This window comes from Pimephales promelas, chromosome 3, assembly GCF_988280905.1.
Source record: "Pimephales promelas chromosome 3, fPimPro1.hap1.1, whole genome shotgun sequence".
In the NCBI taxonomy this organism is placed as follows: Eukaryota; Metazoa; Chordata; class Actinopteri; order Cypriniformes; family Leuciscidae; genus Pimephales; species Pimephales promelas.
Window position 1 is genome coordinate 18153997 of NC_142771.1, and position 25054 is coordinate 18179050.

A 25054-nucleotide genomic window follows, 5' to 3' on the forward strand; every position below is an offset into this window, starting at 1 on the left:
CGATTGCATCATTTTTACACATACATGCGTATATTCAGTACTGAACAGACCCCGGAAATCAATGTATGTGATATTCGTTTTCTTTAAAAGATATTAGAATAATTTTTAAAAAGAACTCGATTTGTTTGAGAGTCTTAAAGGGCCAGTACGCGCTGACTGTATAATTAATCTGTATTACTGGAAATCCATGTGATGCATAGGCCTGAGACAACATCCAATAACAGACCTTAATGCAATGCACAGGATTCTCACAGCACAGGCGAAACCCTACTGATCTAGATGCAGCAGACAGACATGTACTGCGCACCCAACCCATGATCACAGGCGCGCATATCTTATGGGTTTAACCTACTCAATGCAAAAGCCTCTGAGTGAACGAACTCGTCTCGTGTGTGATTACCAACTACGTGCTTTCGTAAAGTTGACACGTATTATTATATCTGTGCTAGTCGGGCTGATTTTGCAACATTGATGGTCTGACTTTCAACGCCGCCTACTTTATGAGTTTAACCAGAACAAACGGTGGAAAATAACTACCGAGAGCAAAAGGCGTCCGATCTGAGCCGCATTTATAGAGTTAACGCGCCCTCGACATGCACTGTTTCACCGCACGTCGATTTAGTGCATAATTGCGTTAAAAATGTCTGAAGTTGCCACACGCTACCGAGTTATAAACTAACAAAGAGAATAGGAGGAACCTACCACGTGATGAGGAGCCGATTCCGGGGGAAATTGATGTAATAAATCCCCACGCTTAAAAAATATAGTAGTAATAACTGACAGGCAGAAGCAATTATCCAGATGCAGATTCCACTGTTGCACGTTGAGGTGGAAAAATCCCCGGCCTCTCGCGCGCTCCGGTGTTCGGTAACCCCCCTCCTCTTCCTCCTCCCACTCCTCCAGGCTGCGTTTAGGAATCACGAAATGGGCGAAAGAAACGGGGGCAGTCGAGCTATATAGGAGCCCAGTCGGCTGTTTTTCAATCGCCCCGACAAAAGCCACGTAAAAACAAAGAAATGTATCCCTTTTCCGGTCGTTCTTAGAGCGGAATCCCTTCTCTCCTTCTCCTAAAGGTCTTCGTATTCGATTTCGGCTGTTAAAATCCCGTCTTCGTCCGTTTTTTTTAATTGTTGTCGTTCGAGGGGGAAGCGACGAGCTCGGAAAATGGCGGCTCGCTCCTCTCCCTCGGATTGCGAGTCTGACAAACAGAAAGAAGCGGAGCGGCGCAGTGGCGGGAGAGAGACGCGCTACTCTGACTGGTCGCTAGAGGCACCAAACTTCCTGACATAATGCGTCTTGACATTAGGGGGCGCCAAAATTTAGACGTACATCACCAAATTAATCCTATTCAAGCAGACGCATAATTGGTCGAAAACAACAAGAATCTAAATTTTAACCTTAATTTAATATAATAATATGTTATAAAATATGAATGAAAACAGCACAGGAAGTAGTGCCTAGAGCCCTGCCTGTTGTTGCACGTTTCTAGAAAGAAGTTCTAAAACAAATGTTGTAACAGTAGAGGGAACTCAAGGGAATCTGAAATGCTCTAAATAGTGACCAAGGGCGGGGTATGAAGTGTTAAAGAAAATAATACTAAGTGAAGTGGAATATGACCGAATAACTACTATAGAATAAGACAAATGTTATACAAGACCCCTGCGTGTGAACTTGAATACAAGATTTGTATTAGTAGTTGTAGTTGCAAACAGAAAGACAAAAGTGAATATAAATACACTTAACACTGTGGCAATAATGGGCTTTTATCATAAGAGGTTAGAAATTCTGCAACCATAATGAGGGTTTAGAGCTTCCCGTTTACAGCAGGGGCCCTTTATAAATAAAAAGACAGCACCATCTACTGTTTAAAATGGGAATACTATTTTTTTACCTTCTTTTCTGTGGTACAGGTTATTCAGCCGACGCTTTTTTGATTATTCTAACAACGAACAGTATACATACTACAGGGACACCTCCATAATATATTACAGACAAATGTAAATAAACATGAAAATGATTTTAAGAGCATCAGACCTTAGAGATGGCTGGTTTCAGTCTATGGTTTTCTGGAACCTCCATTTTTAATCCAAATGTAACTTGTTAACTCAAAAACAAACAGACAGCGATCCAACCTGCAGTCTGGAAAACAAACAAAAAAGATTGTTAGCATAATACATTTATCATTTTAATAGCCCATATTCCTAACAATAATGTACAAGATTTTAATTGTATTTTTTTATAGTGTTTAATCTAAATTGCACAATTTTAAACTTTATATTTTGAAAGTTTTAAAATATGACACCTATATTCATTACATAATTTAAAGCTGCAAATGTATCATGTCTTTCACTTATTACAGTCAGATCTTTGGCAGACAATAACAGGAGAGAACTTATTTCATAAAGTTAGTTCAGTCAGATCAGTGAAATGTAAACAAAATAAGATTTAAAAAAAATCTGAAGCCAAATGATGGGAGTTTCAGGATGCGTTTCAAAAGCACGTAAACTGCCATGATTCGTGCGTTCAATATGCTGACTTATTAGGCAGCTCACTGAAACAACTACATACAACCAATACCAATATAATAAATAAAACGTGTAGACTATAATACAAATATGAATTTACGACAATTAAACTAGATAAGCTTTTTTTTTAAAAACAAAGTTCAGTATTAATTTCGTTTACTCGTGCCCGTTCACAGTAGGTTTAGCATGCTAACATCATCAGCTGACAGTCTCTGCTGTATTACAGCCTTTCTTTCATCACCACTCACATCTTGAAGACGAATTCAAAGGGTACAATTTTAGCTGACATCCTCACTTGCAACTATAGGAAAAATACAATTGTATGATTGGTTTTATTTCATTTGGAGGTTAATTCTGATGGACTACTAGATTTTTTTGAACCCAAACAATTTTTGGCCTGTTGACTGCAATCTCCGGGATGAAATTACTTTGTCATTATGTCTACCGCAAACTGAACGAGATGTAAAATGAAACAGCGTTTTCGCTTAGACCTTATACAACATTTTACGTTGAAAACAGTATTTTTTCCCCATACTAAAACAGCAAAATAAGTATATTTTACATGACAGAGTACAGAATTCACGTTCACTTACCTGCACAGATCAACCAGACTTGAGCCGGAAGTACCGCCTCATTTCAACCTATGATTGGTCAGTGGGTGGAAAGCCGTCCGCTGATTGGCTGGTTTATATGTTTTTAGTAAGAGAGATGGGCTTACGAGTGAAAGTAAAAAACATGTAACTTTGCAAAAGAGTTGATTTTTGTTTATTTGTCTGAATTTATTTTGTTCTAAATATACAAGTACCCAACACACCGTCACGTTTGAACATACCTCAGGCCTTTTATATAGCTTAATATCGCAGTATCTCTGTCTGTTGTATTGTTGTCATTCTCGCAACTGTCGCAAGCTATTTTATAAACGTGATCGCATAACATAAATCTATGGAAAACATTTTGGTTAGACATTTGTAAAAATGCCGAAACCTTCTTATATTGTCTAGTGAAGCAACATCACATTTCAATAGTTGTTTTTTTACAGCAGTATAAGTAACTGTAGGCATTCGAGTGGAATCATGACATTTTGATGACAACCAATGGTAACTTTACGAGCCTACGCACCTTTGAACAGTGTTTAATAATAAGCCAAGTTTAGATTAGTGTACAGATATTTTTCTTCAATGAACACATCAGGACTTTCAGTCAAAGTTGTTTATTCTATTACCTTTTAATTCCTTAAAATGTACAATAAGAAGCATTTAGCAGAGATCAAAAACATTTTATAATAATAAACATGATCTGGTAAAATAAAATCCATGAAAGATACTTTGTGCACATTTTCTATGTTCATCAGTATTATCCTCAACAGCACCAACATTTCAGAAAATTGTCTCAAGTCTGACCACTGGTCACTGTGCCATACAATAGTGTTGTAAATTTGGACATTGTGGTATGGGTTCCTAAATACACAATAAGTCTAATGTGTGCCAAGGAAACCACCACACCCATACACTGTTCGTTTAATCAACAATTCTTCATGTCTTGCAGCTAGGTAAATATATGGATGCAGATGTTGCATATGGATGCATAACTGTTGGAGTAAAACAGATGAGTGTGAGAGTGGCAAATTGTTCTAAACAAATAAATAAATACAAATAAATTAAAACATAAGAAGTGCTTTCCGAGTATCACTCGCAAGTTTTCAAATCTGGTTAGAAAAAAAAGCATCGTCCATAACTAGTACTTTCTATGGTTAACTTTCAAAAAGATTTTTCTTCTCAACAGATGGCAATCTGATAGAAGATATGCAGTTTGCATTGAAACTCTTAAGCCAAACACTTTTTTTATTTGGATGTGGGCAGAAAGTGTTTTTTTTTTTCTCCCAGCAATTACAATCCATGAAGAAAAAGGGAGGGGAGAGGAATCAAAGGACTACCAACTCTTACACAGGTTTTTATTCAGAGTAAATGCCGATAAAATAACATAAAAGGCCTACGCATTAAGACAAGAACATCGATGAATGTCTGTGGCTCTTTTTTGAGTCTCAAATTGACAATTAACTTGTTGAGAAGACAGTGGAGTCATTGGCAAATAAGGGCAATTTGAGCTCAGACATAACTTGAATTCTTCAAGTGATCATGTCTGCGATAAAGGTGATGATGCCAGTGACGATGAGGGATGAGACAGGACCAGAAGATCAGACTGATGAGAGACCTCTAAGGCATGATGACGAGGGGGTGGAAAAAGGCAAGAACGAATGATGAAAATAAAAATGACAGAAATGAGGAGGTACTGTTATTAGCAGCAGTTTGTTTTCCTTTATTTCTTCTTCCTCCTTTTTCAGAGCTGGAGTCTTCGAGTAGCCCCCAAATTGGCATTTTTTTTTTTTTCATAGTCCAGAGTGGTGTCCAGGGGCTACAGAACCTCATCGCTCTCCGCGGTGTGGAGCTGTGTGTCATCAGCGTCCGTCATACTGCTCTCCTGTGACTCCTCCACCTCCGCTGCTGAGACCAAGCAACAACATTAGATAGAGCACACAGCACCACTTAAATGGCTCACTGGGTAGGACACTTACTTGAGTAATAGGGATAGTCATCAGGAGTGACAGGTTCATCGTCATCTGGGAGGTATCGCTTATCTATGGCCTCTTTGATCTGATTATTGGCCCCTTTGGGGTCTAAGTCCATGGCCCAAGAGAAGTTCATTAGTGCCAGATGAGTCTGGCCAAGCTTCTTATAGACCTATAAAGATGATGTACATTTGTTTAGTGGACATTTTTAAAATGATAATATCAGCATGTAGCTGATGTAAAATATACGCAAATAAGCAGCTGAGCTTTAGGTGTACCTTTCCTATTAAGAAGTAAACAAGGGACTCTTTGGGCACTATTTGCTTTAGCTCTTCAAGCTCCTGCAGAGCCGCCTGTGAAGAATAAATTAATTACGTAACATTTAAAAATGTATATCATCTTGGCCGACTGATGTAAGAAGTTGAGAAGTACCTTGTACTTTTCATTGGCAAAGAGAATAGAGGCCCTATGAAATTTGCATAGCGGGTTCTTGGGGTCGATGCTAATGGCTCTGTTCAGGGTCTCCAGTGCATGGTCTGATTTTTTCAAAGCATGTTGAACCTGATTTGGAGCAAACGAGAATGCATATAAAGATGTAGCAATGCAACAATTACATAGATCTAGTCTGAAATTCCAAATAACAATATTGCACTGTCGTGTACCTAAGAAATAAGAGCATGTGGCCCACAAATTCAGGCTGAATCACTTTAGACTGACACTATTTTCCCTGCATTAGATTTACTCACCACTCCAATATGACAGAGCAGTACAGAGCTCTGAGGATTGATGCTCAAAGCCTTCTTGAAATGAATCTCAGCTAGGTTAAACTTCTCCTGCTTGTAGTATATCATTCCCAAGCCATACCTGAAGTAGCAGACAACATAAAATTAATTGGTGAGATTCAACCATTTCCTTTTATGCACTTCAGGTTTCAACAAAAGTAGTCTCTTGTTTCCAAAGCCAAAGAGAAAAGTCTGAATCATACCAGGCATTGTAGTGACGTTTATTGAGGCGTATAGCATTGCGGAAGCAGCCCAAGGCTTTCTCCAGCTCCTCTGTGAGAACTAGTTCATGCCCTAATAGTGTGTATGCGTATGCAAAACTGGGGTCCACCTGGATGGCCCGTGTGAAGAACTTAATGGCAATGTCATGCTCCCGCTGTAAGCTGAAACAGTTACCGGCTACACACCAGGGCTGAACACGGAGAGAAGAGAAAGTAAACCATGACTTAAAGCATTGCTAACAAAACCTATTGCTATTGCTATTTTGCAATGAGAAACTTACCTCTGGTGAGTTTTTGTCCATGTCAGTGAGATCTTTAGAGAGGGCAGAAAGCGCCACATCCTTCTGTAAATGCCAGAGTGTTGTGGAATAAATCTCCATACCTTCCACTCGATAGCTCTCGATACGACGGACTTCTGAGAAAATCCTCTCCGCCTGGTTAAACAGACCGAAAAATTCAGTCTTGATTACCTTTTCTGCAAGAATAACTAGAAATAAATAATTTTTACCACTGATAATTTCTTGAATGCCTAATTTCAGCAGCCCTGACTCACCTGCATGTATTCAGCCAGTTCAAAGTGGGCTCGCCCGACCTGACCCAGCACCCACCCTGTGTTATAGTGGTGTGATGGCAGCTGACTTAAGATGTTAATGGCCTCTCTGCAGTTATAAGAGCAGAGAGCTAGATAGCCCCTCCCAATATCCCGCATCAGCGTCATCAGCCCATCTGAATAAAACAAAGGGAAAAAATTAAGAATCGGCTAAATTATTTGCAATAGTAATAAAAATAGATAGATTTGTTTAGAGTTCTTCAAATACATCTTAAAAAGACGAGCATTCTCAGATACCTGCAGCAGCCTTTTGTAGATTAAAAGCTTGGAACTGTGGTGAGCCGATGTTGCCTTTGCCCTCCGATAAGGAAGAATCCAGCTTGAGGATCTCAATGCTCTCATTCAGGTTAGATGGGGTGATTCCTCCCTTACCCGTTTTCGTTTTGGTCTTTCGGTTAGGAATCTTGGTGGGGAACTTCATTTTCAGCTTCTTACTGTTCTCCTGTTCAATTCCACCATTAACAGTGTGTTAATAAAACCTTCTCTCTTTTTTTGTTGCAAATGTATATGCATAAACTTGCATTCGTAAAAGACAGTACCTTGGCAGTGGAGCTGGCACTGGTGAAGAGTCTTGAGCTCCGCCGTGGCTGCACATTTGGGGGAGCAGCAATGGTTGGGCTCAGCACTTGCGGTGTAGTACTACAAACCAGAAAGAGATTTCATCAGTAGCCATTATCATAGCTATTAGTTGCCTGTTTAAATGTGTAGTGACCTGTACCTGGTCTGTGGGGCAGTGGTCTGAGTTTGGTTGAAAGGGTTTGGAATGACCTCTCTGCTGTTGCCACTCTGTGCAAACACTGACTTCGTCCCCACTTGGCTGATTCTACTGACGGCCTGAAATGGGGGAGGGGATCATTTATTTTTTACAAAGTCTTCCATAAATAATGCTTTAAAGAGTTTATTTTGATAGTCTGTATTATAAATGAGACACAGAAAGGATTTATCACACTCTATTGAAATAATGACATAATATGTCATTCATTCATTCATTAAAAAAAAAAAAAAAATAGGGTGCAAAATAGTAATGTACATGAACTAAATGGATTCTCGTCCAGTGCAATAACCCTTGGATAATGGTATATATATATATATATATATATATATAAAAACATTGTAAAACAAAACCCCTTTAAAAAGTCCCATGGGAATATAGCAAGCTGCTATAAGCAAAGAAGATTACCTTCTTTGGAGGGCCAGGTGGAGGTGGTGGTTCCATCCCAGTTCCACTGTGACCATAATTCTGCAGGTACGTTGGGTCTCCCGGGCTCGGCTCCAGAGGCAAAATTCCAAAGCTTCACAGTTTTAAACAGAAAGAACAATTACTAGAATGAAATCATAAAATAACCAAAGTTCTGCCAATTTATCACATTCATAAGAACCAATGAAAAAAAAAAAAGTACTTGGAACTACATAAAAAAGTCTTATGCATGTTTAAGTGTGAGGCATAACAGCCCTAATGGTTAATTTGGGTCTCTCAAAGTTGTCATTACCTTGGTGTTAGGGGGCTGAGTGTGGCTGTGCCCCCTAGCAAACAGCGGCCGCTCTTGGGTTTGTTTTGCACCTGTTTGGATAACAGTGAGCCACCGGTGCCCAGTGAAACAGAGTCTGGCGAGATGACGGAGGAGTCGATGTAGGACACAGAGGAGTCCGTATTCAGGGAGTACTTTGAATTAGAAGATTCTAGATTGAGCCGGTTTAGCTCCTTTAAAGAGGGAAGAAAGACAATGCCAAGATATGATGAAGAGGATAATCATAGTTCACATCTTCTTAATGCATAAACAAATCTGTCTTTATAAAACATATAATGCATGGAAAACCAGAGGAAGGACATACCAAAGTATCCTGTGGGGTCTCCATTAGGACAGTGTCGACTTGTCTGTGCCCCATGTTGTTACTAGGTGTGTGTGCAGGGCTGATGGGTGGAGGGGGGATGCCTCCTCCACTGCCTCCACTGAAATTCTGCAAGGAGGTCAATCTGAAGATCTGCTCTGGATCAGGTCGTTCCCCTGTAGCAGAGAGGGCACAGTTTAAAATCACATTATCTAACATCTCCTCATGGAGTCCTGTAACTGTGTTGCTTGGATAAGGTTGGATAATGACCCTAATTAATGGAAAAGACACTCACCAATCTGACATAGAGACTCAAATGGAGACCATAAGAAAGGGTTCTCGCTCATGCTCTTTTGGTAACATTCAGCTCCTTTTGCTATTCGATCTGTTTTGCTGCAGGGACAAAGAAAGGTGTATTAGTTGTATTAGCCACTGAAAATGTTTCAAATCATAAACTGCAATGTTTCAATTCATAAAATACCATTTTTAGTTTTCTGATACAAAATTCATACAAAATCAAAACATTACAGATTTAGCTGTGTGCATTATTGCACATTAACAAAGAGTGCAAAAGCTGTGAGGCTATATATCTCATGTAATACATAAGAAGAATCTCTCAAGTGAGAAAACAGAGAAGCTTAATCTACTAAACAACCTGCCACCTTACCTAAAGAAATTAAAAACTCTCCAAGCAATCTCTAAATGGCTATAAAGGATTATATACACACATATATATATATATATATATATATTTATTTATTAATGATTATTATTACTGCTAAATAAACATTGCAAATGCAATTGGAATATTACTTTTGCAATACATTTAAATAATAATAAAAAAATTAAAAATAGAGTATTTAAGAATAAACATAATATAATATTGTTATTTTACAAAAAAACATTTTTAAGAAAAAAAAAATGCAGGCAGCCTATGACTATAAATCATTAGAAAGGTCTAAGGATTTATTATAAAATATTATAATTTAAAAACTCTGTGACAATCATTTATTATTTTTGTCAGGAGATATGCAAAATCAAAAACGAGTCCACATGTTTGTTTTTTTTTAATATGAAATATGACCCTTTTATAAATCCACTGTGGGAAAAAAAACTTCTCTACGCTTCTCTTCTCTAAAAACGTATATTATCATATAAATTTATTTAGAGAAGTATAAATTTTCCTTTTTTATTTTATTTTTTTTTACCCAAAATAGGATGGAGTGAGCATTACTAGGCATTTGTTTACTGGACACCAAAGGGCACCCTCGTGCAGAAACTCCAAATATGCCTCGCAGAAGTAATACAATGACGTTCCAAGAAATCACTGAATAAAAAGAAGATAGAAATGCTTTCTTCTATTCTTCAAGCCTTCTCTGGTATTTTTATAATAATAAAGTATATTTATAATGCAATACAAATCAACATAGCCTTTATCACTGTATAGAATATTATAAAATGATATATTGTCTCCCTAATTCTGTGATAAGAAGCCACATTAGATCACAAAATGAAATTTCCAACACTTGACTGATGATTTGAAGCGAGTAAAAACATGCTATTAAATGTTGTCTTTTGTTGGACAACAGGTTTACAAGTTTGAGAAGATGTTTGATGCAAGTTGCTTTTCAAATGCATGAATGCACGTTATAAGTGACTCAAACTTGCATTGCTTTTAGAGATGGAGCAGCATTTACTACTGATCACAGAGCCACTCTTTACAAACAAACTTATTTAAATGAAAATCGAGGGGGAAAAAATTAAATAATCGCAGACTTTTAATTTAGTTTAGATTAATGCAGCCCTAAATCTCCAGGAGTGCAAAACAAAACAAAAAACTCAAAACAGTCCTATTTATCTCTAAATCCATTACAGATAAAGAGCTTTGGTTCCAGCCTCCTGTATCCACAAGTTAAACAACAAAGACTCTCACTAGTGTCTCTTTCCCAGGAACAACTGCAGAAACGAGATCTCTTTTTTTTTCATTAAGGTTCACTGATTTCATTAGGTCAAGGTAAGTAAACAAACAATCTCAACATACCAGTAGATTTGCCCTAGCAGCGCCAGAGTGAAGCAGGCTGAGTCTCCAAACTCACTAATGATGTCGTCTTGGCTCTTCTGTTTGTTCAAGACTCCTCCGGTCAGGATCTGTTCTCCCTCTGCCAACCTGACAGAAAAATAAAAGTAACTCAAAACTAGCAATTCAAAACAATAGTCATCATTAATGAGATCTATAGTTTTCTTATGATTAACATCCTATAATTAAATGGCCCTCAGGTAGAGATGTCAAAAGTATTTCTCCTTCATACTAAAGTAAAGATACCAGCCATTCTACAGTAATTGGTAGTACTTGAAACTCTTAGGATTCAAGACTTCCAAAACCAATGCACGTTTTACTCAAAACGTTAGGTACAATTGTATAAATGTTCAACACCCAGCGCAATGCAGCATCAAGCGCGACAAGTGTTTTTTGCTAGTTTCAGCCTGACACAGTTATAATTTTCACTTCCTGCGCCACATTGTTTAAATAGCAAATGCATTTGCACCCATTTGTGCGCCCACGGGTGTGCTGGTCTGAAAACAAGATGTGTTCAGGTGCATTGTTTTTTGGCATGTTGCGCAGAAAACACATCCATTACTCATTAAGAGAATAGGCTCAACCCTTTTAGACAATGCGGTGGGCACGCCGACCATTTTTCCCGTTGATAAACTCGCAAAAGTGGATTCAGATATTTTAGACCATGCGCTTACATTGTTAAAATAGGGCTTGAAGGGTTAGTTCACCCAAGAATTTGAAAATTCTGTCATTTTTTTACCGTCACGTCATTCCAAAACTGTAACAATTTCATCATCTTCTCAACACAAATGAAGATCAATTTAAATTTGGGAGCTTTCTGTCCATCCACTGACAGCCTACACAACTACCGCTTTCAAGCCCCAGAAAGGTAGTAAAGAAAATCACAACGTACTTTATATGACTCTTCAGATTTTTAACATCATTTTTATGAAGCAACATGAGTGCTTTGTTTTTTCACCACTTTATTTACAAAATATTAATCTTCAACGCACATGGAGATTAATATTATACAACCTTTCTGGGGCTTGAAAGTAGTAGTTGCGTAGACTTTTAATTGAGGTACTGAAAGGTCTCATATTTCATTAAAATATCTTAATTTGTTTCAAAGATGAACAAATGTCTTTTGGACATTGGTTTGGAACGACATGATGGTGAGTAATTAATGACAATTTTCATTTTTGGGTGAACTAACCTTTTAAGTGAAAGTAAACATAACAAAAGGCAGTATAAATGCAGAGATCCGCTTCCTGCCTATTATCTCATTTAATATCAGAGATATTAGAAATAGGCACTGGGATATGATGATCATGAGTCATGAGTTATGATTAGCTGGGGAATAATCCATACTTGCTCAGTTCCACACAGCACTTGGCAAGAAGATATTTGCATTGTGGCGTGGTGCAGCTGTGTCCTTTCAGGAGGTGGTAGGCCTTGTACGCTTTCCCTGAACGGTAGTAGCATGTGGCCAGCAGGAAAAGTGCCTCTTCTGAATGGACTGACAGGCAAAAAGAAAAGAATATTCAGAAGAACACAAATGGCAGAAGGGAACAGGATTTGTCCTAAATTATATAATCAGTCTAGATTTAATAAGATGGACATGAAAAATAACACAATCAGTATAAGCTATTTTAAACAGTTAATGTTGGTGGGCCGGGTAAAATGAATAAAAATGTCAGCTTCCATTTTGAGTCACACAAAGTTGTTTTAATGCAATGCCTCGGCTCAGCTCTGAAAGATGAGGGGAAATGGAGGATGTTGTCTGTCTGTACGGAGCACGATTTGTGCAATTACCCTCAGCATAGAGCCTCTCTGCCAGGAATACAGCATCTCGGTAGGCGTAGTGGTTCAGAGCATGCCATACAGCAGCCTATGGATCAAAACAGAGCTGCTGTTACCTTCATCCCTTTTACAGTTAGCAATAATAAAGATGCATTACAAAAATGATCAACAATAGCACTTGATGGTTAATGATTTTAACACCTGGCAGCAGGTATACAACTGATCATCAAAACTACAGATGAAATTAACTCCTACACAAACAATAAGACTAATTGAAGGCATTTTCAAATGTATATGAAGTTATTACTGCCATTAAGTCATGTCTTAATTACATTTTTAGGATATGGTGAACGAGTTGGAAGAGAAGGAGGGAAGCCAGCTGTTATTGACTGACAGATGTGATGCATTCAAAATACTGACAAGGTAGTAGGTAGACAGCTCATTCTGATTTGAGACCGCCAATGTGAACACATTGTATATGCATTTGAATTGATGTCTGACAGCCATAACTTACACAGGTTTAAGAGCTGTACTCGATGAACCGTTGGCTAACTAATATCTGACGAAGACTTATTAAACCCACAGCCTTTAACGTTTAGGTTGGCCTATTAAACAGTATAACTTATAAATATGAAAATAGACATTTAAAAGGCAATCACTTGTTAAGTTTTTCTATCGAGCTCATATAATAAACAACTAACCAACTCCAGAATTGCTAATCATCAAATCACTTCAAATGCACTGGTTAATGTTACTTTTCTTATATTTTCTTCAGCAATCTCTGTAAACATGCAAATCTACAACTTACAATTATACATACCCCAGCAGACATTTTCACACAAGCGTCAAAATGATACAATACTAACGTTACCCCCAATAATAAAAAATAAAAAACAATAAATCAGGCAGCTAGCTAACCTGCAACACAACACATTAGCTTGCCTGCAAACTACTAACTAACGAAAAACCTGCCCCGAGTTGACAAGCACTGCATTTATAAGAAACGGCAATTGTAAATACAAATAAAAGCAATACATTTCACGTTAAAGTGCAGATTTTGTGTGATGTAGAGAACAGAGGCCCTTAGCATTAGCCGCTAACTGAGGCCGCGGTGTAGCAGCGCTAAATCATCCGGTCTCTCGGGCTGGATAAAAGTCTTCTTCCGCAACTGGGAGTGCAACGGAGCGCTTTAAGATTTAATTCAAATACCTGGACAGGTTCCTGCAACACCGTCATTCCGTAGCCAGGCTCCTCTTCACCTCCTTTTCTTCGTTTCTTTGCTGCTTCTTCAGTTGCTTTCTTAGCTCAATATCCACTCCAGGCCAGAAGTAGCAAAACTAGCATCGAAGATTTGAACATTCCAACCGTTATCGTGAATCCGGAAATGCCCGAACATAACCGATTCAAATACACACACTTTACGATAAGGGGCGAATTCCGTCGGAAATAGCCGATGAAGATTTCTCCAATTTTCGGAATCTTCGGAAGAAGCAGGCACAGTGACAAATTAAAAAATAAATGATATAATAAAAAAAAACATACAAAATAAAATGATATACCGTGTATATGACATCTTCTTTTTGTTTACCGTTGAGTGCTTAGCTTGCCTGGATCAGCCTGAAAAATAAATTGCACTATAGCTTTTACTAATTAATTATAGATTGTTGTGAGTTAGTAAAAATGATGGAGATCAAAACTCAATTTGGTGACTTTTTATGTGGCTTTGTCTGAAGTTCATGTGGGAAAAAAGTACAAATTGGATTTGTGGTGAATTGTTGGTGCAGGCTAGTGAAAACATTTCATGACCTTGGAAATTGACATCTGGTGGTAATTAGGCCTAACTATGCAAAAAGAAAAAAAAAATCTTAAAAAAAAAAATAAACGTTATAAACTAAAATGGTTATAAACCAAAAGTCTAAAGCTGATCATGGCAGTAGAAAGTTTGACAGATCAGCAGATCAGTGGTTTTCAAACTGGGGTCCGAGGACCCCCAGTGGCAGAGCTAGCGCCATGCAGGACACACGGTGGGGGACAAATTTATTCTAGTGGCTCTAGCTGACCCAGCGTGAGTTTTTATTAAATTTTATTTTAGAACGGTTTAATTCCATGCACCTTAGACTTTATTTTATTGTATTTATTTTATTTTAACAAAATATCCTCACATTTGTTAATTGAGCCTATATCGAACTAGCCTATATTCCGTTTGTCAAATATGTGTATAAGTGTAGCCTACTTTGTCGTTTAAATACTTTGAATGATGACGTTTATCTATAACGCACGCAATTTTTGCACCTCAATTCATTGTATCGTAGGCTATCTGTCACAATTGCATCACGTAAATACAATTTCTTCCAAAAATCAAAGTAGCCTAAGTGGCAGGTGAAGAAGAGGAGTAGCCTATAGGCTACACTGTAACACTAAATATATGCTACTGTAGTTTCCTACACAGTGTGTATCTGATATGAATAAAACGCTCGAATTATAGCTAATTTGAAGGATTATTATTGCAGATTCCATCAGTGTATGGATGGGATTTATATCAAACAAACTATAAATTTTTTTTTCATAAAGAATAGTACTTCGTTTAAATATCTGAAACCTAAAATAAACAATGTGTGCTTAAAAACACTGAATAGTTTATATAGCCTAAATTGTCGGAGTGAACTTGCCCATACAGTGGATGCAGATCTCCATTAGATGGCACTAGTGTTATTCATAATCTCCCCGTCTGCATTCGTACTGTTACCTCTTGTGTGTTTATAAAGCTATATTCAGTATCACTCTAGCCAAAAACATTGGTTTAAGCCTAAAGACAACATGACAAATACAGGCATTTTGTAAATTTTGTGTCTGTGCAGTGTTTTATTTATTTATTTATTTTATTTGTTTGCCTGACACCACATGATGATGTGGCACAAAAAAAAAAAACCCCTTCCATTTAGATTTAAACTCCACATTGATTTATAAAACCGAAGAAATACGTAGTAAAACAAGTAGGAATTAGTCAAATGCATGACACGTGGTTTGTTATGCAGCATACACATTGCAGTGTACAATATATTGACATTGTAATAATGACATTTAAGTGTAGACTACTTATATTTTATGAGGTCACTGTATATTGGCAAATCTTCTGTGTATTTATTTTATTTATTTTTTTGAGATCTGACATATCCTCTAGGGACTAAAAGCTTAATGAAAGCTCATTTCATCTTCTGTGCTCTAAATTTACCATCCCCAGATAAAGTGACAACCTTAATTGATTGGGAGTTGGGATGAACTCCAGCATGCGATTGAGGAATGAGGAGGATAAAGAACTTGGGGCACACACCAGCACTGATGATGTGACATGCTCAGCTGGGATGATGTGACACTAGGTCGATAAGTAATTTAGCTGTGGTACATGCAGCAGGGTGCTGCATTTACAACATTTAGATAGCACAACAGCCTATTTGTAGCCTGTAATTCACACTGTGAACACGAGGCAGAACCACTTCTATGCCATGTCTGATGAAGTTGGCCTTCAAAGCATATTTTAGTTTACTGCATGCATTTCCAATTATTGTATAGGGGTTTTTAACACATTTGTGACATAATTCTCAAACAAAAACTCTGAGAACTATATGTAAAAAAAATCTTACAAAATTAACCTATAGCATAAAAAGTAACTAGTTTCAAATACGGATATCTATCTATCTATCTATCTATCTATCTATCTATCTATCTATCTATCTATCTATCTATCTATCTATCTATCTATCTATCTATCTATCTATCTATCTATCTATCTATCTATCTATCTATCTATCTATCTATCTATCTATCTATCTATCTATCTATCTATCTATCTATCTATCTATCTATCTTTCTGTCTGTCTGTCTGTCTGTCTGTCTGTCTGTCTGTCTGTCTGTCTATCTATCTATCTATCCATGTATATGTTTTCTTGTTTACACAACTAGCTTGTAAACAGCTACTGTAATATATGTAATCATAAAATACTGTAATAAAACATTATTTTTCACATTAATCATTTGGTAAACCTATAGATTTTCATTTCAGCAATATACAGTATGGATTTTGAGAACTACAGAAATAAAATGTGTGTTTGTATGAATATTTAAATTACATGTAACCAGTAACCACACATGATGAATACTCGTTATAGCTAATTTTTTTCACATAGTGGTGACCAGTCTGACCACAATTGGCCACTATGTACTGTAATGTGTGCACTAAATGTTGTGTTTTGTTCTTCTTTAGTTACATTTCATTATAGAAAGTATACCTATGTTACAATTATATCTGAAAAATAAAAACTATAATTTGCCTAAATGATTGTAAAGGATGTCTTCATTGATCCTTCATTTGATTAGCCCTACATATATGATGGATATTTGGAAATTATAGATTATGTAAATGTTGGGTACTGTAAGTGTATTGCCTAATGTTACAGTACAACTGTGTAATCTGTCTTTTATAGTACTGTAGCATATTCATTTCAGCACTTCTAAGGCCGATTTGAAACATGTATCTTGCATTGTTTGCTGTTGGATGAACTGATTGTTAAAAGTACTAAACTGAAAGAAGATCATATTGTTGTGTTTCAGTGATTAAACCAAATGTTCTCATTACATATTACAATAATCTTGTGTTTGAAATAATTATTATGTGGACTGAAAACATGTGCAACTGACTGAAAGCATTACATCAGGTTTTGAAAGAATGACTAGCTGCGTTACAAGTGTGATCAGTTTGGATTTTTGTACTAAGAGTTTTGAAAATGTACACCTTACTTGTGAAAATAGTACCAAAGCGAATAAAAAAAAACTGTAATATGATGATCCAGACTTTGTTTCCTCTGGTCTTGTACATTGGCAGTTCTTCAGGATCCATTTAAAAGTTACTATACATTTCACTTGGTGGCACTGCAGAGCCATGCTTAGCTCAGTCTGATGAGTCATTGATTTTGAAAGTGCAATGGCATATGTAAGTGATTTCAGCTTTATGTCTGAAACGTGGTTCTTGAGAATAGCTGCCTTAAGGGCTCATGGACTTTTGGGAGAGAGGGAGAATGGGTTACTGATCTTCATTACGGTTTGGGATACGTTAATCAGGACAATTCTTTGAATCTGCTTTCTCTTAGAACCAATTACATTTTCTTAACCAAATTTGCAATGATATGGTGGTCGAAAGTAGTTTATGATAAAAGATTCCTAACCCCCCCCCCCCCCCCCCCAAAAAAAAAAAAACAGGACACTGATTGACAGCAAAATGCTTGTGATCGTCAACAAAGGTCGTCGGTGATTTTTTTTAATTTTATTTATTTATTTATTGGAAGGCAGTGCCTCAATAAAGGAAATGTTGACATTATATGTATTAATTCCAAGCTTTATTACAGTAATTCACCACATAATTAATTGCAATTATTTTATTCCAAATATTAATTTTTGTAAAAAAAAAAAACAAAAAAACCCAGGAATACACATGTAGGCTAATACTCCTTTTGCTATTGTTTGCTCCTAAAAAACATTGTTTCATGAAGGAAATTCAAGGCCATGGCCATTGAAGCAGAGGTCAGTAGTGCCTCTTTGGTCCATAGAATGTAGGTTACGTAGATTTGCACATGCGCAGTCAGTTCCCATGCTGTCTTGAATTATCAACACTGAGGCAGAGACTGAGATTGCTTAATATCATGTGATCCACTTGCTCTCAATAAATCTGCGCTTCCGATTTTGCTCTGTAGTGTATGCAGGTAGCGATGTGATGATGCCTGAGATGAACTTGGATTGCTATGAATATACAGTGGCATAACTTTGTTTAAAAAGTGGGTGGGACAGGTGTGAATGTGTGCGTATGTGTGTGTATGAATGAATCACATGTGATCGATGTGTGTCCTTTAATGGTCCAGTGGTAGAACTTTTACCAAGCATGTCAGAGGTTCTGATTTCTAATCTGCACTTGAATAGTTTTTTTTTTTTTCTCTCATCAAAACCGAATATGTTCATCAGTGGTTGTATTATATCAAGCAGGGACACGTTTGTGTGCAGTTTTGTTTTGTGATTTCACCGGAACGAACAAAGAGAGTCTCCAAAACTGATTTAAGCACGCGTGGATGTGAAGACTGCGTGAGCCACGAGATACACTGTAACCGCACCACCGATCGCAGCGGCAATGAGAACTTCTGTGATCACTTGTTTTATAAAACAACATATTTCAGCGTTAGATCACCTCTTATTTAACAAAACTAAAAGTGGTGAGAACAATATCGACCCTGGCAAAAAGTGGTGGGGACATGTCCCACCTGCAAATTACGCCCCTGTGAATATGCAGCCCGTTCTCATCCTTTAACGTCATGTTATACGCTATACTACGCACATGGCACCCTTTATCGTTAATATAACACGCGAACCCAAGACGTTATAAATCCTTTAGCGTGAATATGACACGCACACCCTACCCCACACCTAAACTTAGCCCTCACAGCGCGTGTTATATTAACGATAACGGGTGCCATGTGCGTAGTATAGCGCCGTTTTGTCATATAGCGTTCTATATGACGTTAAAGGATGAGAATGCGTTGGAATTTGCCACATTGATAGGTCACAGCCTACCCATGACAAGATTTCACCACACGTTACTGTCCAGCTCCATTAAACACATTTTGCCAGGTTTAAATCCATTCCGCAGAGCTCCAAAATTAGTGTATAAAAAAGTCGGCAGATTCTGTTTGGACCTGTACGGACTGAGAGAATCATAACATTGTTATTGTTCAAAGATGTTTGATGCTGCATTACCATCGACTTGCGCTTCCCCATGAGAAGCCTTTTTTTCTTAAATCAGATGTTGCGGATGACATTTTCCTTTTTAGATGTAGAGAATAATGGCCTGAATTTGGTCCCACTGGCATTTGTTTATGCTACAAGACATCAACAAAATAAAATCAATTCACGAAGAAAACCAGCACTAAGAAAAGACACATTTGACATCAGATATAATCATATTGAGATACTGCAGACCTCAATTACTTTCACAAAACACCCCACCGAATGTACAATATGCTTTTATGTGGTGAATTCTGTAAATATGGTTGTACTTTGCTCTCTTTGGTTTTCTTTGGGCTTGTCATCCATTCATGGGAAAGAGATGCTAATCAGAAATCCATATGCTGTGAGCATAATAAAACCAGCAGGTCCATGTCTTCCCACGCCAGGCTTCCAAGTTCAGCTGCCCTCTACGATTGAGGCCCAAGCCGTCTGGTTTGCTCCATACTGCCCTGTGACGTGTATCTGCAATAGATTCTGTTAATATAATGAGTGGATTTTAATATCGCTCATGAGCTTATCATATTCCACATAGCAACAGTGGTGTAGGAAGTACTGAATCTCAGCACCACATATTTACTTTAAAAGTAGAAGTATACCACAATGACAACCCTACTTACTGTAAGTAAAAAGTACCTGATTTAAGTATTAAAAGTAAAAGTACTTGCATAGCAATTTATTCTCTTAATGTCTAATGTATTTAAGAGAATAGTCTAATGAGTATAGTCTAATGATTAATAAAACAGTTAATTCTAACTCATTCAATCTAATACTCCTAATATAAACACAATTAATTTATGGCATAATTCTGAACCTCTTGGCTTGCCATACTAATCCAAACCAAACGTACCCATGTGTAGCTAGCTATCCTATGCACGTAAAAACTCATTTTCGCGTATAAATTACACGATAAACCAATAAACACAATGTGTGCAATAGAGACGCATTTAGTGTGACCAGGTTTGATATAGGCTAGCTAAGTTTGGCAACCAAACTTCACTTGTGAGACAAACGTGTGACAAACTGACGGTCATGATGATGTTTTGGCAAGGGGAAAACTGATCAGAAAATGTAACAGAACGTTGTAAAAATGTAGTGGAAAATGTAACAAAGTAAAAAGTATGCACTATTTATTCTACTTAAGTAAAGTACAGAAAAACAGTGAAAAATGTATTAAAGTAAAGAAACAAAGTATTTGTTACATTCCACCACTGCATGGCAAGTAGTCTTGGCCCGAATGTGTCCTGGCACTGCTGGCCTCCTGTCAGCCAGAGCTGGACCATGTTTGGCAATGATGGCGCTGCATGATCACGGCAAAACACATGAGGCCCGAATGTTGGTGGGGGGAGTGTGGCCCAGATCGGTCCATTGATTATCTGGCCCAAATCAGGCTTGTGTCCATAGGCCATATAAATGCACTTTCCCACATAGGAAATTTTATCCGGCCCAGCTCTGTTCCACAAAACGCCTTTTACCTCAGCCCACATACCACAAAGAATGATGGCCCTATAGTGGCCCAGATCTGGATTTAAGACCAGGATCACAAATGGGCTTTAACTGGTTCGATTCTCAGCCAATGAATGATCCATAACTGGCCCTGCACTGGTCCTGAATAGGCTTTAGTATTGGTACAGATTCTCCAGAAGTTCTGGATTACAGCACAAGAATTGAATTCTTTTCTGATAATTTTATTGTGTTTGTGGTGTATTTTACACCACATGATAATGGTAAAATCATCACAGAAATTTACATTCTGTTATAACTTGTAAATTCAAAGATTAGGGGCCAGTTAGGGGCTATTAAATGGCTACCCAGGCCAGTTAAGGCCCAGTCTTTTATCCAGATCTGGGCCGACATTCTTTGTGGTATGTGGGCCAAGGGAAATGGTGTTGTGTGGACTGGAACTGGGCCAGAAGAAATTGCCGTGTGGGATTTAAAAGTGAATTGTTGAATATGAATATTAAAGACCTAGGGGGCAGTCTAATCCAGTTTAACATTTTAATGCTGCAACGAAGAACCTGTTGTTTGTGCATGTGGAGTCCACCTGTGAAATATGATTGTACTACTTATTGCTGAGTTCAAACATCATATATTTATTTCTCAGGCACTGTTTCCTGGCATTAAGTTGTGTTTAAGATGATATGATCACAAGTAGATGCATTTCAGTTTACACCTGGTCTCTTTTGTTCACATTTTTAACCACTTCTGTCCTGATTTCTTTGAGGGCAGGGATTTTCAGCAATAAAAATGACATTTTTTACAAATTACAATTTTTAATTACATTTTTATGTAGCTTATTTAAATGGTTGTGCTTACAATATTGCCAATTTAACATACTTGGCAACATATGATTCCATTCATTATGCTAAGCTAAGCTAGCGTCAGCACTGCCAAACTAAGACGATGCATGCACTGAAAAATATGCTTTTACCAAACTATTTTTATAGGGGACACTGTGAATAAGCCCTATTTCAAAAACGGTGGAGTGTTCCTTTAAATGAAGCACCGACCTGGGTTTCAGAGACCCGGTTACACCATTAAAGTATTTTAAAAGCTGAGTAAGCACACACAAAAGAGTATTTGTGCACCCATGTACCCAAAGTTCTCCAATTACCAGAATGCTTTAAGAGCATCTTACTGAGCATCATCTTTCATCATGTATAATTCAACATCTCTGTTCCACAGGACAAAGTCAGTAATCAGCTGTTTGGACTGGCGGTTCAATAACCAAGAGACTCTTATTGTGAACGTTGATTGATTGAATGATCTATATTGGCATTGTCAAAAAAATCCTTTAAATTAACAATAATAAATACTATACTATACTATACTATACTATACTATACTATACTATACTATATGTACCTACCGATGTTTGTCTGAGGCCCATCCTCAATCTTACTTGTGCTTCCTTGAAGGCCTGGGAGTCTCCAGATTTAAACACAAAATGAGTCCCATTACCTGGGAAGCCCATGTTTTCATTATTTAGCCGTGCTGGTTAGGAGACACTTTAACTGTGTTTGTGTTTGCCACACTTGCAGCACAGAAGTTTATATTGGAGAGAACTGCTGACTACTCCACTAGATGGATCCACTAGATTCTCTGCAAATATATTCCAGTCAGAAGTGTTTTAATGTTGATTTATGCCTGCAGACCACTGGTTTGTATGCAGGTATTAGAAGCAAGGATACATGATCAAAAAGGTGCGACAAAGGGGCAGCTGAGGATCTGAGATATTGGCATACACTTGATTGGGTGTATTCTTCTTGCGTGTGGGGATGTTTCAACGCATTCTCATCCTTTAACGTCATATAGAACGCTATATGACAAAACGGCGCTATACTACGCATGGCACCCGTTATCGTTAATATAACACGCGCTGTGAGGGCTAAGTTTAGGTGTGGGGTAGGGTGTGCGTATCATATTTACGCTAAAGGATTTATAACGTCTTGGGTTCGCGTTTTATATTAACGATAAAGGGTGCCATGTGCGTAGTATAGCGCCATTTTTGCATATAGCGTTCTATATGACGTTGAAGGATGAGAACGGGCTGGATGTTTACAATTTTGTAAAAATTGGGCATGACTGAACGTAAATTGTGATTAAAATTCCCTGCTGCTAAAACAAAACTGCCCAGATGTGCTGACAGATGACAACTAATTGCATCCTGCATATTTGCGTCCTCTGATGCTGTCCTAGTGTTAGCTTTTGGTGGACTGATAGACACGAAGAGTTCGACCTAAAAATATCCAAATTGAAACTACTGCGGAAACAAAGACACCTACATCTTGGATGCCCTTGAGGTAAGCTAAAACCAAAAATTTATTTCCAAGTGAACTATCCCTTTAAAGCTATCTCTGTCTTGTGTAACTCATTTGTTGTGCAATGTCCCTGTCAAATAAATAAATAAATAAATAAATAAATAAATAAATAAATAAATAAATAAATAAATGAAGTTTGAAGTCTGAAGTTTTCAGAAAGCTTGCACAAAAATCTAATTTTTCCACCTTTGTCTGAAGCTGTGCTCTGAGATCTGGCCACCAAACTGATTGCTTTACAAGTTCTTGACACCTGGTTATATACCTTGGTGTGCAATGTGTAAATTTTCAAGATTTCACTCTATAGACGAATCTGGCGAAACTACCGGAAGTAAGCGGGCGCCATTACTGAGCTGTTGCTGGGTAGCGTTGCGCCATTGCCTCCTATTGTTTTAGTTGCAACTTGCGTCCTCTGGAATAAACAGCCCACGATTTACGACTGTCACTAACGTTACAACGTTACCCCTTGTATAATGTTGAGTGGGTAAACAGTTTCCATTATAAATTGTTTCAATGGTGGCAGTAAAATTTCAATTTTGAAGAGAAAACATTGTGAATACCCCGGGTCGACTGCCCCTGTCTGGTGCCGTTCGGTTTGTGGGCGAGTACAAGACTCGGACATTCGCGTATAATAACAATTATTTAATGACATAAGTAAAAAAAAATATAATAAATATGTGATATAGTGATCAGCAAAATCAACTCTCTTGCTATTTTTTCAATTCAATTAACGTGCTATGGTCATTAAATGGGTTTCCTGAGCTAAATGTAACGTTATGTGACATAATTGTTCTCCTGCTGTTATATTGACCTCTTTCCATGGTTTAAAAACACTAATTGGTAGATATTATGTATAGGCTACTTTCTAGCTGTAACGTTACCTTACCCTTGCCTTGCACGTTGCAATTTGAAAATGAGATAAATAATGGACACAAATGAAAAACATGAATTTGTTTATTTGATTTCATTTATTTATATATTTATTGTTGCCAAATGGACAGATCTTTTTACAGTTTCCTCGTTGGCAAACGTTAGCCTAGCTAGCTTGCCAAGCTATTTTCTTAAATAATCTGTAAGATCGTACCATCATCTGTGACTGGAGGCCACTGTCTAACATCATCAACCCAACAAGTCATCTCTGGCTGTAGCTGTCATCGAGGGTGCATTATCCCCAAGGTTTGTTTACATACCGGTGCATGTCTATGCATGTCTATACCGGTGTAACAGCTCAGTAATGGCGTCGCCACAAGATGGCAGCCTACACAGAACGCTCGTCGGATTAGTCTATAGAGATTTTGGAATTCCCAGTCAACAGCCTGTTTGTAGTCAGTCAGTCCTCTAGAGAGTATAATTCTTCACTAGCTGTTTTTCCCTGGAACATGTGAAATGGTGCAAGTAAATTTCAGTCTTTGGATATGTGGAGGTAGTTATTCTAGAAGTCGAACTTTTGCAGAGGCGGCACTTGAAACCAATCCATTTTCTCTTATTATCCAGCTTTCCGTGAAATTTCACCTCAAATAGCATTAATTATTTGTACCACTCATGGCAAAAGGGTTCTCTCTGCCCTCCTATGCCATTCTTGTGCAAATGTCTGACACTATGTATAGTTAGGATGGCTATTTGTCGATGTTTCGTGCATAAACAAGCCAGACAGTCATGATGAAATGCAACTTTATTCTACCAGGGGGCATTATTTAACCATATCACTACACATTCTGGGCTACATTTCCCAAAAGTACTGAGAGCTTAAGTTGATCACAGAACAATTGCCTCCAATGGTTCTCTACGATCAACTTAGGCTTACAATGCTTTAGGGAAGCACAGCCGTGGTGTGTAACAGTCACTTTTCACCATTCAATCAATTCTCTTCCAACATTGTTTCTATGAATATCTTGGTTAACTCGGTTAAACAAGCCAGAACACTGGCACTTTGTTCATCTTTGACCTTATGATGATGTATTTAAAACTGATGTGATGTTTACTCATTATCACCATGTTCTATCTGAAATTGCTTGGCATGACAT

The 25054-nt window shown here is 37.6% G+C and overlaps 2 protein-coding genes across 5 annotated transcripts in view; both read right to left on the reverse strand.

The window, feature by feature from the left end:
• kansl1b (KAT8 regulatory NSL complex subunit 1b) overlaps positions 1-2139 on the reverse strand; it is a 59288-nt gene extending 57149 nt beyond the window's left edge. For 2 of the 3 annotated variants that reach the window (XM_039686268.2, XM_089128404.1), the window contains exon 1: positions 703-1211. The gene's annotated coding sequence lies outside the window, so the exon portion shown is untranslated. Of the gene's footprint in view, positions 1-702; positions 1212-2034 lie in introns of those variants that run through there. The other variant, XM_089128405.1, reaches the window with a different exon arrangement.
• Positions 2140-4462: 2323 nt separating this feature from the next.
• cdc27 (cell division cycle 27) lies at positions 4463-13765 on the reverse strand. 2 transcript variants are annotated; one of them, XM_039686906.2, is made up of 19 exons: positions 13600-13765; positions 12403-12478; positions 11959-12106; positions 10576-10701; positions 8830-8927; positions 8538-8710; positions 8195-8406; positions 7885-7996; positions 7423-7538; positions 7244-7343; positions 6942-7146; positions 6648-6820; positions 6376-6528; positions 6077-6285; positions 5838-5955; positions 5524-5652; positions 5370-5444; positions 5098-5263; positions 4463-5023 (listed from the first exon to the last, which is right to left on the reverse strand). In XM_039686906.2, the coding sequence occupies exons 1-19, from the start codon at positions 13624-13626 to the stop codon at positions 4938-4940; spliced, it is 2502 nt and encodes an 833-aa protein (XP_039542840.1). In that variant the 5' UTR covers positions 13627-13765; the 3' UTR covers positions 4463-4937. The 2 variants fall into 2 exon arrangements, with proteins under 2 accessions (XP_039542840.1, XP_039542839.1); XM_039686905.2 differs by having other exon boundaries at positions 4463-5026.
• Positions 13766-25054: the final 11289 nt, after the last annotated feature.

What these genes read in the sequence shown, in the direction of transcription:
- cdc27 (XM_039686905.2), bottom strand. Translation starts at nt 13,626, where the DNA reads ATGACGGTGTTGCAGGAACCTGTCCAG. An exon ending in TGTTGCAGGAACCTGTCCAG is followed by an intron (nt 12,479 to 13,599) that starts GTATTTGAATTA and finishes TTTGATCCATAG; the next exon opens with GCTGCTGTATGGCATGCTCT. An exon ending in TGCTCTGTCATATTGGAGTG is followed by an intron (nt 5,653 to 5,837) that starts GTGAGTAAATCT and finishes GCTCCAAATCAG; the next exon opens with GTTCAACATGCTTTGAAAAA.